General features: G+C 57.9%; 2 protein-coding genes across 8 annotated transcripts in view; both read left to right on the top strand.

Moving 5' to 3' along the window:
* The window catches only part of LRRC8E (leucine rich repeat containing 8 VRAC subunit E), a 13,400-nt gene extending 8,673 nt beyond the window's left edge, over positions 1–4,727 (top strand). For all 4 annotated transcript variants that reach the window (XM_017500122.2, XM_037728360.1, XM_037728361.1 and 1 more), the window contains one exon: positions 1,357–4,727. In XM_017500122.2, the coding sequence (XP_017355611.2) occupies positions 1,357–3,609 (2,253 nt within the window). In that variant the 3' untranslated portion in view covers positions 3,610–4,727. The remainder of the gene's footprint in view (positions 1–1,356) is intronic.
* A 2,386-nt stretch (positions 4,728–7,113) lies between these two features.
* MAP2K7 (mitogen-activated protein kinase kinase 7) overlaps positions 7,114–15,365 on the top strand; it is an 11,180-nt gene continuing 2,928 nt past the window's right edge. The window contains exons 1-10 of one of the 4 annotated variants that reach the window (XM_017500114.2): positions 7,114–7,397; positions 9,136–9,183; positions 13,323–13,464; positions 13,631–13,697; positions 13,829–13,942; positions 14,031–14,150; positions 14,294–14,401; positions 14,490–14,669; positions 14,759–14,839; positions 14,953–15,095. In XM_017500114.2, the coding sequence (XP_017355603.1) occupies positions 7,274–7,397; positions 9,136–9,183; positions 13,323–13,464; positions 13,631–13,697; positions 13,829–13,942; positions 14,031–14,150; positions 14,294–14,401; positions 14,490–14,669; positions 14,759–14,839; positions 14,953–15,095 (1,127 nt within the window). In that variant the 5' untranslated portion in view covers positions 7,114–7,273. Of the gene's footprint in view, positions 7,398–9,135; positions 9,184–13,307; positions 13,465–13,630; positions 13,698–13,828; positions 13,943–14,030; positions 14,151–14,293; positions 14,402–14,489; positions 14,670–14,758; positions 14,840–14,952; positions 15,096–15,365 lie in introns of all 4 variants that reach the window. The other 3 variants (XM_017500116.2, XM_017500115.2, XM_037728357.1) reach the window with 3 other exon arrangements.

Here is a 15,365-nt window from a genome sequence, read left to right as displayed (position 1 = left end):
CTCCCCACCTCAAAAAAAAAAAATTACCTGGGCATTGTGGTGGGTGCCTGTAATCTCAGCTACTCAGGAGGCTGAGGCAGGAGAATCGCTTGAACCCAGGAGGCAGAGGTTACGCCATTGCACTCCAGCCTGGGCAACAAGAGCAAAACCGTGTCTCAAAACAAAAGAGAAAGAGTGTTTTTAAAGCAAGCTCTGTCACCTAGGCTAGAGTGCAGTGGTGCAATCATAGCTCACTGTAACCTTGTACTCCTGGCCTCAAACAATCCTCCCCTGCCACCCCTGCTTGACCCCCCCCCCACTGCCTCGGAAATCACTGGGATTACAAACCTGAGCCACCGTACCCAGCCTCTCCCTGTATCCTCACATCATCTTCCCTCTATGTGTCTTTCTCTGTGTCTAAATTTCCTCTTTCTCCAAGGATGCAGTCATACTGGGCCCACCCTACAGGCTTTGTCTTAACTTCACTACCTCTGCAGAGACCCTATTTCCAAAGAGGAGCCGCCTGAAGCAGCTCAAATAATGCCACATTCACAAGGATTCAGAGTTGGAACTTCAACATCTTTTGGGAGGACATGATTCAACCCAGTTCCTTTTTTCAGACAAAGAATAGTGCTTTGTCGGGTGTGGTGGCTCACACCTGTAGTTCCAGCACTTTGGGAAGCTGAGGCAGGGGATCACTTGAGGCCAGGAGTTTGAGACCAGCCTGGCCAACATGGTGAAACCCCATCTGTACTAAAAATACAAAAATTAGCCTGGCGTGGTTGTGTGTGCTTGTAGCCCCAAGTACTCAGGAGGATGAGGCAGGAGAATCGCTTGATCCTGGGATGGGGAGGTTGCAGTGAGCTAAGACTGCACCACTGCACGGCAGCCTGGGTGACAGAGGGAGACTTGGTCTCAGAAAAAGAAGAAAAAAAAAAAGACCAGTGCTTAAAGGTTTAGTAAAACTCTTCCAAAGTCACAGCTAGCTTGGTGACAGTTAGAGACGGCGGGGGGGGGGGGGCAGTCTCCTACCTTCCACCTTTTTTTTTTTCCCATTTTCCTCATTCTCTCTCTTTTTAAAATTATTTATTTTTGAGACGGAGTCTGACTCTGTTGCCCAGGCTGGAGTGCAATGGCATGATCTTGGCTCACTGCAACCCCCACCTCCTGGGTTCAAGCAATTCTCCTGCCTCAGCCTCCTGAGTAGCTGGATTACAGGTACCCACCACCATGCCCTGCTAATTTTTGTAGTTTTAGTAGAGACAGGGTTTCACCACGTTGGCCAGGATGGTCTTGAACTCCTGACCTCAAGTGATCTGCCCGTCTCAGCCTCCCAAAGTGGTGGGATGACAGCCCTTTTTCTCTTTTGCACCTCAGGTGACACAGGACAAAATCATCTGTCTGCCCAATCATGAGCCCCAGGAGAACTTATCAGAGGCCCCGTGCCAGCACTTGCTGCCTCGCGGGGGCCCTGAGCAGATGGGGGCCCTGCAGGAGGTGAAAGGCCTTAAGAACAACCTGGACCTGCAGCAGTACAGCTTCATTAACCAGCTGTGCTATGAGACGGCCTTGCACTGGTACGCCAAGTACTTCCCCTATCTTGTGGTCATTCACACACTCATCTTCATGGTCTGCACCAGCTTCTGGTTCAAGTTCCCTGGCACCAGCTCCAAAATCGAACACTTCATCTCCATCCTGGGCAAGTGTTTCGACTCTCCGTGGACCACAAGGGCCCTGTCCGAGGTCTCCGGGGAGAACCAGAAGGGCCCAGCCACCGCTGGACGGGCCACAGCAACTGTTGCAGCCACGGCAGGGGCCGGGCCGGGGAAGGCAGGGGAAGGTGAGAAGGAGAAAGTGCTGGTGGAACCAGAGAAGGTGGTGACCGAGCCTCCGGTTGTCACCCTGCTGGACAAAAAGGAGGGTGAGCAAGCCAAAGCCCTGTTTGAGAAGGTGAAGAAGTTCCGCGTGCATGTGGAGGAGGGCGACATCCTGTACACCATGTACATCCGGCAGACGGTGCTGAAGGTGTGTAAGTTTCTGGTCATCCTGGTCTACAACCTGGTCTATGTGGAGAAGATCAGTTTCCTGGTAGCCTGCAGGGTGGAGACGTTGGAGGTCACGGGCTACGCCAGCTTCTGCTGCAACCACACCAAGGCCCACCTCTTCTCCAAGCTGGCCTTCTGTTACATCTCCTTTGTGTGCATCTACGGGCTCACCTGCATCTACACGCTCTACTGGCTCTTCCATCGGCCCCTTAAGGAGTACTCCTTCCGTTCCGTGCGGGAGGAGACTGGCATGGGGGACATTCCTGACGTCAAGAACGACTTCGCCTTCATGCTGCACCTCATCGATCAGTACGACTCGCTCTACTCCAAGCGCTTTGCCGTCTTCTTGTCTGAGGTCAGTGAAAGCCGCCTAAAGCAGCTCAATCTCAACCACGAGTGGACGCCCGAGAAGCTTCGGCAGAAGCTGCAGCGCAACACCGGGGGCCGGCTGGAGCTGGCCCTCTGCATGCTTCCGGGACTGCCCGACACTGTCTTCGAGCTCAGTGAGGTGGAGTCGCTCCGGCTGGAGGCCATCTGCGATATCACCTTCCCCCCGGGGCTGTCGCAACTGGTGCACTTGCAGGAGCTCAGCTTGCTCCACTCGCCCGCCAGGCTACCCTTCTCCTTGCAGGTCTTCCTGCGGGACCACCTGAAGGTGATGCGCGTCAAATGCGAGGAGCTCCGCGAGGTGCCGCTTTGGGTGTTTGGGCTGCGCAGCTTGGAGGAGCTGCACCTGGAGGGGCTCTTCCCCCAGGAGCTGGCTCGGGCAGCCACCCTGGAGAGCCTCCGGGAGCTGAAGCAGCTCAAGGTGTTGTCCCTCCGAAGCAATGCTGGGAAGGTGCCGGCCAGTGTGACCGACGTCGCCGGACACCTGCAGAGGCTCAGCCTGCACAATGATGGGGCCCGCCTGGTGGCCCTGAACAGCCTAAAGAAGCTGGTGGCGTTGCGGGAGCTGGAGCTGGTGGCCTGCGGGCTGGAGCGCATCCCCCATGCGGTGTTCAGCCTGGGTGCGCTGCAGGAACTTGACCTCAAGGACAACCACCTTCGCTCCATTGAGGAAATCCTCAGCTTCCAGCACTGCCGGAAGCTGGTCACACTCAGGCTGTGGCACAACCAGATCGCCTACGTCCCCGAGCATGTGCGCAAGCTCAAGAGCCTGGAGCAGCTCTACCTGAGCTACAACAAGCTGGAGACCCTGCCTTCCCAGCTCGGCCTGTGCTCGGGCCTCCGTCTGCTGGATGTGTCCCACAACGGGCTCCACTCCCTGCCGCCCGAGGTGGGCCTCCTGCAGAATCTACAGCACCTGGCCCTCTCCTATAATGCCCTGGATGCCCTGCCTGACGAGCTCTTCTTCTGCCGCAAGCTGCGGACGTTGCTTCTGGGCGACAACCAGCTGACCCAGCTCTCGCCCCAAGTGGGTGCCCTCAGAGCCCTCAGCCGCCTGGAACTCAAAGGCAACCGTTTAGAGATGCTGCCAGAAGAACTTGGCAACTGTGGGGGGCTCAAGAAGGCAGGACTCCTGGTGGAAGACACCCTATACCAGGGTCTGCCGGCAGAGGTGCGTGACAAGATGGAGGAGGAATGAACCTGGGGTGGGGTCGTTTTAGGTAAAGCCTTAAAAACGTTTCCTCCCTGGAGTCTCAACCATGGTCTTCCAAGACAGGAAGCCAAGTAGGCCCAGGCCAGGAGAGGAGGGACAGACCGTGTCAGCCTTCTGGGGCCCGGGCAGGATCTGGGGCAGGTTTGTCTGGGAAGAGGGACCGGATGTTGTGGATTTGGGGTGGAACCTGGTATGGAGGGATTAACTCAGTCATGGGATTCCCGACCAAAACCACACCTGTGTCTCTGGCAGGCTGGCTGGCCTTGCTCCCATCCCTAGATCAGAACTGCTGCCTCTCCCTGGATATTCTAGCTCAATTCGTGCCAAATATGGGGGAAAGGACACATCCCAGTGGGATTTCCAATACTCCCCCTCCCATGCAACAAACAAAGCAACTTACAACTGGGGTTCTCTCCCAAGGAGAGGACACAGACACAGTTGTTTGCCGTGGATATGTGAGCTCAGGACAATGGTTCTCATTTGGCTAAGCATCAAAATCAACTTGGGAATTGGGGCAAAACAAAATATCCCAGGCCCCACCCCTGAAAGACTGACTCAGGAGGTTTGGATAAGGGCCAGGAGTCTGTTCCTAAGTAAGTGTTCCAGGTAGTTCTGGCGTAGGTAAGTGGTCCTGGGATGGTATGTCGGGAAATGCTGATGTAAAGGTATCGGGGCTGGGTGCTGTGGTTCATGCCTGTAATCCCAGCACTTTGGGAAGCCCAGGCAGGAGGACCGGTTGAGCTTAGGAGTTCAAGATCAGTTGGCAACATAGCGAGACCCCACCTCTGCCCCCCCCCCCAAAAAAAATCCAAGTATCTAAATTCTGATCCCTTTTGAGGTCCTAGACCCTTTGAGAAACTGATGAAACCAGGCACCTCCTTACTCAGGAAAATGCTGGTGTACAATACACACAAAGCTCTTTAGGCAGCAGATAAATTTCCCCACAGAGCTATTCAAGGACTTCCTAAGGTGGGTGGATTTCAGGGTTAGGACACCTGCTAGAGAGGTGACATTTTTCCAAGGACAGGCAGGGACTTTGGTCTTGACTGTTCCCTATGAGAGGGAGCACATGCCAGTGGGTGCTTAATAAATAATAATTATGCGAATTCTAGTTTTGATCTCTTTTTCTTTTTGAGACAGAATTTTGTTCCTGTTGCCAATGGCGCAATCTCAGCTGACCGAAACCTCCACTTCCCAGGTTCAAGCGATTCTCCTGCCTCAGCCTCCCAAGTAGCTGGGATAATAGGCACGTATCACCACACCCAGCTAATTTTGTATTTTTAGTAGAGATGGGGTTTCTCCATGTTGATCAGGCTGGTCTGGAACTCCCGACCTCAGGTCATCCACCTGCCTTGGCCTCCCAGAGTGATGGGATTACAGGCGTGAGTCACGCACCTGGCCCTAGTTTTGATCTCTTATGTGCACTCCTGTCGTTGTCTCAAACCTTTTATTAGGGCCAGGCATAGAGGCTCATGCTTGTAATCCCAGTGCTTTGGGAGGCTGAGGTGGGAGGAGCACTTGAGCTCATAAGTTTGAGACCAGCTTGGGCACATAATGAGATATCATCTCTACAAAAAATAGTTGGCCAGGTGTGCTGATGTGGGCCTGTGGTCCCAGCTACTATGGCGGCAGAAGCAGGAGGACTGCTTGAGCCCAGGACCCAGGAGGTTGAGGCTGCATTGAGCTGTGATTGCATCACTGCACTCCAGCCTGGGCAATAGAACAAGATACTGTGTCTAAAAATAAGTAAACAATATTAATCTTTTATTTATTTTTGTTTGTTTGTCTTTTTGAGATGGAGTCTCGCTCTGTTGCTGAGTCTGGAGTGCAGTGGCATGATCTTGGCTCACTGCAACCTCTGATTCCCAGGTTCCAGTGATTCTCCTGCCTCAGCCTCCTGAGTAGCTGGGATTACAGGCACCCACCACCACACCTGGCTGAATTTTGTATTTTTAGTAGACAAGGGGTTTCACCATGTTGGCTAGGCTGGTCTCAAACTCCTAACCTCAGGTGATCCCCCCATTTCATCCTCCCAAAGTGCTGGGATTACAGGCGTGAGCCACCGTGTCTGGTCTATTTGTTTATTTCTGAGACAAAGTCTTGCTTGCCCAGGCTGGAGTGCAGTGGCAAGATCTCGGCTCATTGCAAACTCTGTCTCCCCGATTCAAGCAATTCTGCCTCAGCTTCCCGAGTAGCGGGGATTACAGGCTCCAAAAATACCATGCCCAGCTTTTTTTGTAATTTTAGTAGAGACGGGGTTTTCGCCAGTTCGGCCAGGTTGGTCTCAAACTCCTGACCTCAAGTGAGCCGCCCACCTTGGCCTCCCAAAGTGCTAGGATTACACATGTGAGCCACCGTGCCCGGCCATAATATTAACCTTTTATTTCATGTGGCCAAGCAACACCCGTGTGCCAGAATCAAGGATGAGTCTCTTGTTCTCATAGAGGCACAGAAGGCCACCTGGAAGACGGGAAAGTAAAGATCTCAGCTGTAACTCTACGCTTGTGTGCACTCCACCCACAAGTCATCACCAGTGGAGTTCCGACAAGCCTGGAACACTCATCCCTAAGTGTTCACTCGTTGGACCAGGAGCTGGAAGGGCACTTGGCACAGTCCGCCTGGTCCTGGCCACCTCCCAGATGTCTGCAAAATCGGAAATTTTCTGGCATCTAAGAGCAGAGAGAAGCTGCTCTTGGGGGAACCCTGCGTTCCAGATGGGACATTTCCCCAGCACCCCTCAGACCACTTAAAGGAGTGGTTTAGGCTGCTGGGGGCCCAGGCACCGAGCACCTAACCCGAGGGCCCGTCGTCAGATAGGATAGGAATTCTGCACGTCCAGGCGCTGGGCTCACGTTTCAGGTGTGAGAGCGATAAAGGGGGAGACTTGAGGTTCCATATGGGTGAGGCCAAGAAGTCTGGCCTTGACCTTGGCCCCGTCGCCGGCGTCAGCAGTCACGCCACGGGTTCCCACGGCCGTCCCCTCCTGCCTGGCTTTAGCCAACTCTGAGCCTGGTGGGACCGACAAGAAGGGAAAGGGCTCCGGACGGAGCCTAACTACAGTGAGGAGCCGGAACCCCGCTGCCAGCGGGAGGCTAGGAGGCAATTAAACACAGGAGGAATCCTAACAAAGCACCATTCGTGAGGAAGGCATTCTGAAAGGACGCCCAAGCCGACTAGAAGAGCGAGGAGGCGGCTGAGGCTGCACCGCCGGGCAGACCAGGTGTAGACCGCTACTTCAGAAACAGGTTCCAGGAACGCGCATGCACAGAAACCACGCGCGCGAACACGGGTTCCCCTCCGTACGCATGCGCGCCGCTTCCCCCGCCCACCGCCCTCACTAGAATGATGGGTTTCCTTGCCTCTCTCCGGAGCGCTCGGGAATTGGCGCATGCGCACCACGGTGGTGGCGACAAGGGGGGTTGCACGTTGCCTGCCTCGAGCTCTAGGTGGCGTCATCCTTCGGGCTGAGCCGAAGCACGCACGCGCGGAGGCTCGCAGCTGGGGAAGGGCGGGTGCGCGCCGCGGGCATGCGCCATGTGGGGCGAGACGGCGGCTCGGCGGGGTCATCTAGACGCAGGCGCAGTGCGGTGTTTGTCTGCCGGACTGACGGGCGGCCGGGCGGTGAGCGGCGGCGGTGGCGGCGGGGAAGATGGCGGCGTCCTCCCTGGAGCAGAAGCTGTCCCGCCTGGAAGCAAAGCTGAAGCAGGAGAACCGGGAGGCCCGGCGGAGGATCGACCTCAACCTGGATATCAGCCCACAGCGGCCCAGGCCCAGTAAGCACGGCGCCGTGGGGGAGGGGGCAGGCGGGGCGGGGCGCGCGCCGCGGGAGGCCCCGCCCCCGCCGCCAGGCCCCGCCCCCGCTTCCGGGGCGCTCGCGCTCCTCTTCTCCGTCCCCCCCGTTGTGGGCTCGCGGGGCGAGGGTCACGGTGATCCGGGGGGCGTAGGGCCGGCGAGCTCCGGGGAATTCGCACCCTCAGGGCCTGGGAGCCCAGTTCCCGGACCCAGGCGAGGCCCCCCGCTGATGACCCGCCCCCATCGCTGTCATCCTTTGGGTCGGGCTCCCCGGACTCCACGCGTCCGTGATCACATCCAGGTGGCCCCTAAAACACAGACACGTCCTTTTTGACCCGATGTTACCACTCCCGTCATCTCAGGGACTGCCCAGCGCGCCCCACCCCGGCCTAGGAGTTTGTCAGCCCTTGTAGCGGACGATCCACGCACAGGCGCACGCCTGCCCTGGGGACACCTGAGGTCACTTGACCACATAGAGCCCCTCCCCATCTCTTCTGACCCGAGGATTTTCCCTCTCGCTCTCCCTGTGACCCTGTCTGGGGTGGGGGTGGGGGGGTGGGACGGGGGTCCCTTCTTCCCCCTAGTGACAATAACTTTGGCTCAGCAGACCCCCTCCCACGTATACCCGGCCCCCTCAAACCCCTGTTAACAGTTTCACTGCCACCATTTTGGTGAGCGTGTGTCTGACCTCTCCAGAAATGCATATCGACCCCCCAGCCATCACAGCAACTTTGTCACCTGGGCTCAAATGATGGCTTCCTTTCCTTCACACTTACCTGACTTGGGAACACCTGAGGCCAATATGACTTTATCTAGGCCTGCTCCCCACCCCGCAGCAGACATCCATCCACCTGTTTTCTGATGAATCCCACCAAATTGGGACCTACCTCCCTGACGTCTTATCTTCCTAGACCAATACCTCCCACTCCACATGCACCTGACCTGGGAACACTGACCATATCTAGTCTCCCAGCTTTTTCCCCAAGAGCCTGGTCTCTGAATTATCTGGGCTGGAGAGAATCAGATTTTCAAACCCTGTGAAAGCCACCCCTGACCCATGATCCTTTTTGTGTCTGTCTTGACCCAGTGAAATGCTCTCATGTCTCATCCAATATGACCTTTGTAGTTTATGTAGCTCTCTATGGAGTCATTATGATAGGGGAAGAAGGTACCCCCTGAATCTGGGCATCCCACCCATTCCCTGGTCACCCAGCCTGACCTTCACAGCCTGACACCCTCCTGTCCCTCCCTCTCCTGACCTGAGTCAGCATGGTATCCTCCTTGGGGAGTCTCTTGGGGGCCCAGATAAATCATGGAGGTGGAGATTCTGGTGTTGGACACTGCCTTGGACAAGAAGCCCTCGCAAGACAAGGGAGATCCCTGCTAGCCCCTGGGCGCTGCCCTACCTGGCCCCTGAGTAGATGAGGCAGGGTTGGGTCTAGGGCCGCGGGTGCCTTCAGGGGTGGCCGTTTCCATGCAGAGCTAGGAGGCCCTTGGCAGGCAGGCCCCCGAGGAGTCCCCTCCAGGCGTCTGTGTCTGTGTCAGCTCCATCCCATCCTCCCCGTCCTCCCCATCTCTGTCGGTTCCCAGCCATCTCTGCAGTTCGGTGCCTCCCGCTCCTCCTCGTTTATGATTTGATTTCTTTTCTTTTGGACGAATTGGTCGTTTCTGTTGTGATTTATCGTGGTGTTGTTTTTTTTCTTCCTTTTCCCCATCCAGTTATTGTGATCACTCTAAGCCCTGCTCCTGCCCCGTCCCAACGAGCAGGTACCAGCCTTTTTATCATCGCTGCTTGGACATCTGCACCATTGACCTAACCGCTCCCCCAGCCGCAGAATGCTGTCCCCCAGCCCCCGTGCTCTGTGTGTCTCCCCATGTCCCCTACCCTCACTCTCACTTTCTCTCTCATTCTACTTGAGCAGCAGTCAGCCCAGCCCGGCCTCCTCTGTGTCCTCCACCCTTCTCCCCGCCCTTTCTCTCGGCTCCACTTTGAACTCCCTGGAGGGGGATGTGGGCTCCCCCACTGACTGGGAGGGGGGTGCATGCCTGTGTGTATGTAACTGAGAGAAAGAGAAAGTTGGTCCTGGTGGGTGGCCTGTGCCTGTGGATCTCTCTCAACAATGACGTGAACACATAGCACCCTCCTGGGTGCCACTCCTGCCCTGGGCGCCAGGGACACAGCGGTGAATAGAACAGACGAAGCCCCTCTCCTCTGTAGCGGGGGCTGCAGTAGGGGGGCCCACTGGACAGGGAGCACATTCCCACTAGAGAGAACATTCTAGCTGGGTGAGTGGCCCTGCATGGGACCAGTCTCGGGGGAACCTCTGGAGAAGGTGGGATTTTGAACAAAGCCTCTGGGGAGGCCAGGCACAGTGGCTCACACCTGTAATCCCAACACTCCAGGAGGGCAAGACAGGAGGATCACTTGCGCCTAGGAGTTCAGGATCAGCCTAGGCAACATAGCAAGATCTCGTCTCTACTAAAAAAAATTTTATTTTTATTTTTTTAGATTTTTTAGGACGACTGCAAAAAATTTTTTTAATTAGTCGGTTACGGTGGTGCACACCTATAAACCCAGCTACTTGGGAGACTGAGGCAGGAGGATCACCTGAGCCCACTAGGTTGAAGATACAGTGCGCCATTATCACACCACTGCACCCCAGCCTAGGTGACAGAGCCAGATCCTGTCTCAAAAATTTTAAAAAACAGGCCAGGTGCAGTGGCTCATGCCTGTAATTTCAGCACTTTGGGAGGCCAAGGAGGGTGGATCACTTGAGGTCAGGAATTCGAGACCAGACTGGCCAACATGGTGAAACCCTGTTCCATAAAAAATACAAGAGATTAGCCAGGTGTGGTGGCAGACACCTGTAATCCCAGCTACTAGAGAAGCTGAGACACAAGAATCTCTTGAACCCAGGAGGTAGAGGTTGCAGTGAGCCAAGATTACACTACTGCACTCCAACCTGGGTGACAGAGCAACACTCCATCTCAAAAAAAAAAAAAAAAAAAAAAAAAAATGCTGCATGAAGTGGCTCACTCCTGTAATCTTAGCCCTTTGGGAGGCTGAGGCAGGCGAATCATGAGGTCAGGAGCTCGGTACCCGCCTGACCATGGTGAAACCCTGTTTCTACTAATTTTGTATTTCTACTAAACATACAAAAATTAGCCAGGCATGGTGGCATGCACTTGTAATCCCAGCTACTCAGAAGGCTGAGGCAGGAGAATCACTTGAGTCCAGGAGGCAAAAATTGTAGTGAGCCGAGATCACACATTGCGCTCCAGCCTGGGTGACAGAGTGAGCGTCCATCTCAAAAAAAAAATTGTTTTTTAAACCCATCTTGAAGGAGGTGAGGGGAGAGAAGACAGCCCTGCTGGGGCCCTGAGCTTGCACACCTGTGTTGGAAGAGAGGCTAGATGGGATGTCCGGCCCTGTGTGTGGTTGTGAGTGTGTGTGTGTGTGTGTGTGTGTGTGTGTGTGTGTGTGTCCCCAGTGGGCAAGGGGACTGTGTCCTGGCTGCATGGGTGTTGGAGCCATGGCACCCCACGTGTGTGTTGTGGGTGTGCGCATTTGCACGATGTGTGCATGCATGTTGATGTGGCAGCCTGCACACTTGTGGCTCATGTTGGCAGATGCGTGCCCTCTAGCCTCTCGCTGTCTCTCATCCATTCTCTCTCTCTCTCATCCTCACCCTCTTGCTCTCACTCCACCCTCCTAAGCCGCCATGTGGCTGTCACCACCTCTGTGGCCTCTGTTCTCAGGTCCTTTGTATACTTCCTTCCTCCCACGCTGACCCGAGCCCTCCCCTACCTACATTCTCCTGTGCTCTAGTCTGTGGGCCGGCAGCCTCCTCCATGGGCTCTGGGGCCACCCTCAGAAGGCCTGGTGGCCTGCGCCAGGGAGGGGACCCACAGGACTTCTCGAGGGATGTGGTCCTTACCCCATGAGAGCCGATGGTGTGGGGCGGGAACAGGACTCGGATAATCTCTGAGGGTGGGAACCAGGCAGTGTCTGAAGAGACGCCAGGTGCAGAGGGGTTGGGGACTGGGTATGCAGGGAGCACAGGCCCTCAGGAGCCAGAGAGGGATCAGGGCTGTGGCTCAGGCCATGGGTAAAGCAGAGGTGCCAGGGACCTGAAGAGGCAGGGGGAGAAGCCTAGCCAACACAGCAAGACCCCATCTCTTCTAAAAATACAAGCTGGGCATGGTGTTGGGCGCCTGTAATCCCAGCTACTCAGGAGGCTGAGGCAGGAGCATGACTTGAACCGGGAGGTGGAGGTTATAGTGAGATGAGATCACACCACTGCACCCCAGCTTGGGAAACAGAGCAAGGACCTACCTCAAAAAAAAAAAAAAAAGCACAGAGGGTGCCGATGTGGCGGTGCCGAGGCTGCAGCGGCCAGGACGGTGGGAGGGGCATGGGAGGCGAGGCTCTAGGCCAGTCCTGAATGCTGGGCCTGGCTGTGTCCTGGGTCCCCAGACCCCTTCCCTGGCCCCTGTGTGGTCCTCTGGGAGGGGAGCTAAGGGGCACTGCTGCTGCAGGAGCTGGCGGGACCAGGTAGGGGCAGTGCTGGACCTCCCACATTGGGACTGAGGTCAGGGTCTTCCTGCCTCTCCTGCTGCAAGAGATCAGGGTCCCAGGCCCACAGCAGAGGGACGGAGCCCAGCTGCTGGCGTGGGGTGAGTTTGTCTGAGTTAGACCAGGAGCCCGCAGAACTGTGGAGAGAAAAGGCAGACGAGGCAGGAGGAAGAGAGGAGGAGAGAGGGAGAGGGGTGTCCTCAGAGGGCTTTGGCAGGATGGCAGGCCCCAGCCTCTGTGGGAGCGGTGCCTTGGGAGGTGTTTGTAGCCGTTGCCAGGGCCTCTAGGGTGTGAGGTGTCAGGACTGGCTCCTCTGGAAGCCACGTTAGCCTCCTGGCCTCTGTTACTGTACCCGGTTGCCAGCCCAGCCAGGGAGACCCCTTGCTCCTCCGGGAAGCTGCCCTCCTGTCCCAGGCCCCTCTCTGGCCTGTCTCTGCAGCGCCTCCTCTGGGCACCTGGGCCAAGTCTTGGCTCCTCTCTGTCTGTCTCCTGCCCTCCCACCCCTAATACTGCCTTCCTGCCCCGGGGTGCCCGCTGCCTGCCTGCCGCCTGCCCACCTGCTGTAGCATGCCCAAGCTGCCCGCATGCAGGCTGCTGGATGAGCCGACCCCCGCCTGGTCCAGCATTGCCCCTACCTCGTCCTGCCAGCCCCTGCAGGAGCTGTGCCCCCAAGTTCCCCTCCCAAAGGATGCAGGCCCCCTGAGGTTCTGTTCTGCCCCCATGGGTCCCAGCTCTGCAGGCCAGGCCGGGAGGCCCCCATGTCAGCCCACAGGCCCAAGGGGGCCTTCCCCGACCCCGGAGCAGAATGTGGGGCAAGGCAGCCTGAAGCCTGAGTCTCGTGCCCACTGCCTCCTCAGGGTGGCCCCCCTCACTCTTGTTTGGGTGCCATGTTCACTGCTACCAGCAGGGCCATAGCTTGGGCCAGCCCCGGCAGGCACTCCGCCCTCGCCTATCCAGCCTGTGGGCACTGCGGCCCTGGGCCTGCTTCCTGGGCAGAAGTGGGAGGAAGTGGACACACCCGCCAAGGAGGCCGCCCACCCAAGGGACACCCCAGGTTCCCGTCTCAGTTCTCTGTCAGCGTAGACTTGGGCCCCCTCTCCCTGCCAGCCTCCTCCATGGTCAGGGGATGAGAGAAGGGACTCTGAGGACAGTCTGGGGTGGGAGGGAGACCCCAGCTTCAGCCCTGCAGGGCAGGGGGCTGTGCCGGGCTAGCTGGGGAAGTGCTGTAGGTGAAGCTGAGGGTCCTGACCCCTCCCTGGAGTGCCAGATGTGGAGCTGAGACCAGCTGGATGCTGACCCCCCTTCCCCGCCACTGGTCTCACCCCCCCAGCCCTGCAGCTCCCGCTGGCCAACGATGGGGGCAGCCGCTCGCCATCCTCTGAGAGCTCCCCGCAGCACCCCATGCCCCCCGCCCGGCCCCGCCACATGTTGGGGCTCCCGTCAACCCTGTTCACGCCCCGCAGCATGGAGAGGTGAGCCAGGGGCCCCACAGGGTGGATGGGCAGCAGTGTTGAGGGGGCTACCATGCCAGCCCTGGGAGGAGGATGGTTAAACTGGTGGGAACCCCAGTGTGGGGGTCTGGGGTGGCCTTAGGTTGGTCAGGACCTGTCTCCACCAGCACCCACTCTGTGTCCCCAGCATTGAGATTGACCAGAAGCTGCAGGAGATCATGAAGCAGACGGGCTACCTGACCATCGGAGGCCAGGTACCACCTTCACTGAGGCGGTGGGAGGGAGGAGGCCCAGCCAGGCAGGGCCCATCCTGGGGGTACCGGTGGGGGACAGGGGGGTGGTGGCAGAGGCCCCGGGGATCCTCCACCTCTCCCTCTCCTCCCAGCGATACCAGGCAGAAATCAATGACCTGGAGAACTTGGGCGAGATGGGCAGCGGCACCTGTGGCCAGGTGTGGAAGATGCGCTTCCGGAAGACGGGCCATGTCATTGCCGTCAAGGTGAGCCTTGGCGGCCACCCGGGCCAGGCCCTGTGTACCGGGCTGGTGCTAAGGCTCCCTCCCATTCCTCTTGTCCCTGCCCTTGTAGCAAATGCGGCGCTCGGGGAACAAGGAGGAGAACAAGCGCATCCTCATGGACCTGGACGTGGTGCTCAAGAGCCATGACTGCCCCTACATCGTGCAGTGCTTCGGCACCTTCATCACCAACGTGAGTTCCCTGCCATGCCAGGCGCCCCCTGCCCCCCACGTGCAGGGTCTCCACCTCTCTCACCCGTTGTCCCTTCCCTGGGAGCAGAGCTGCTGGGGGGAGGGCTGGAAGACACAGCTCCCCTGCGTGCCCCCTTCCTGCAGACAGACGTCTTCATTGCCATGGAGCTCATGGGCACCTGTGCTGAGAAGCTCAAGAAGCGGATGCAGGGCCCCATCCCCGAGCGCATCCTGGGCAAGATGACAGTGGCGGTGAGCAGCCAGGCGGGGCATGTGCTGGGCGGGTGGCCTTGGACGGTGCCCCCGCCCGTCACACACCCCCTCCCCTGCTCACCTGCAGATTGTGAAGGCGCTGTTCTACCTGAAGGAGAAGCACGGTGTCATCCACCGCGACGTCAAGCCCTCCAACATCCTGCTGGATGAGCGGGGTCAGATCAAGCTCTGCGACTTCGGCATCAGCGGCCGCCTGGTGGACTCCAAAGCCAAGACTCGGAGCGCGGGCTGTGCTGCCTACATGGCTGTGAGTGGGGGCCCTCCAGCAGGGGAGGGGTGGGTGCTGGGAGGCCGGCCCCAGCCTTGGAGGTACATCTTCCCCACCTCTCCTTGCAGCCTGAGCGCATTGACCCCCCAGACCCCACCAAGCCGGACTATGACATCCGGGCGGACGTGTGGAGCCTGGGCATCTCATTGGTGAGTTAGTGTTCTGCCTCTGCCTCCAGCCAGGGACGAGGGCTTCTGTGAGACTCAGAGGGAGAACACAAACCTGTCCCAGCTGGTCCAGCCTTGCCCGTCTCCCCTCACAGGTGGAGTTGGCAACGGGACAGTTTCCCTACAAGAACTGCAAGACGGACTTTGAGGTCCTCACCAAAGTCCTGCAGGAGGAGCCCCCGCTTCTGCCTGGACACATGGGCTTCTCAGGGGACTTTCAGTCCTTCGTCAAAGACTGGTGAGGATCTCCCCTCTGGGAGGTCAAGGGCAGCCCGCCGCTCCGGGCAGCTGGGGAGGCCAGGGCGGGAGGGGAATGGAGGCCCCACACTGGGATGGAGTGGGTGCGGCTGCGGGCAGGCTCATGGCTGGCAGTTCCAGACAGGAGCTGGTGCTGGTGCCCGGGGAGCCCCGAGTTGAGTTTGGAGCTGGCCCAAGGGGACAGCGAGCCCTGTGGCGTTTGTTTGGCAGGGTGGCCTTGGGAAGTCATGAGCACCCTTCTTTTTTTTTT

Source organism: Cebus imitator, unplaced genomic scaffold (assembly GCF_001604975.1).
Source record: "Cebus imitator isolate Cc_AM_T3 unplaced genomic scaffold, Cebus_imitator-1.0 Scaffold263, whole genome shotgun sequence".
NCBI lineage: Eukaryota > Metazoa > Chordata > Mammalia > Primates > Cebidae > Cebus > Cebus imitator.
The sequence above is the reverse complement of the archived record's forward strand: the minus strand, read 5'-3'. Positions and strand labels throughout refer to the sequence as shown.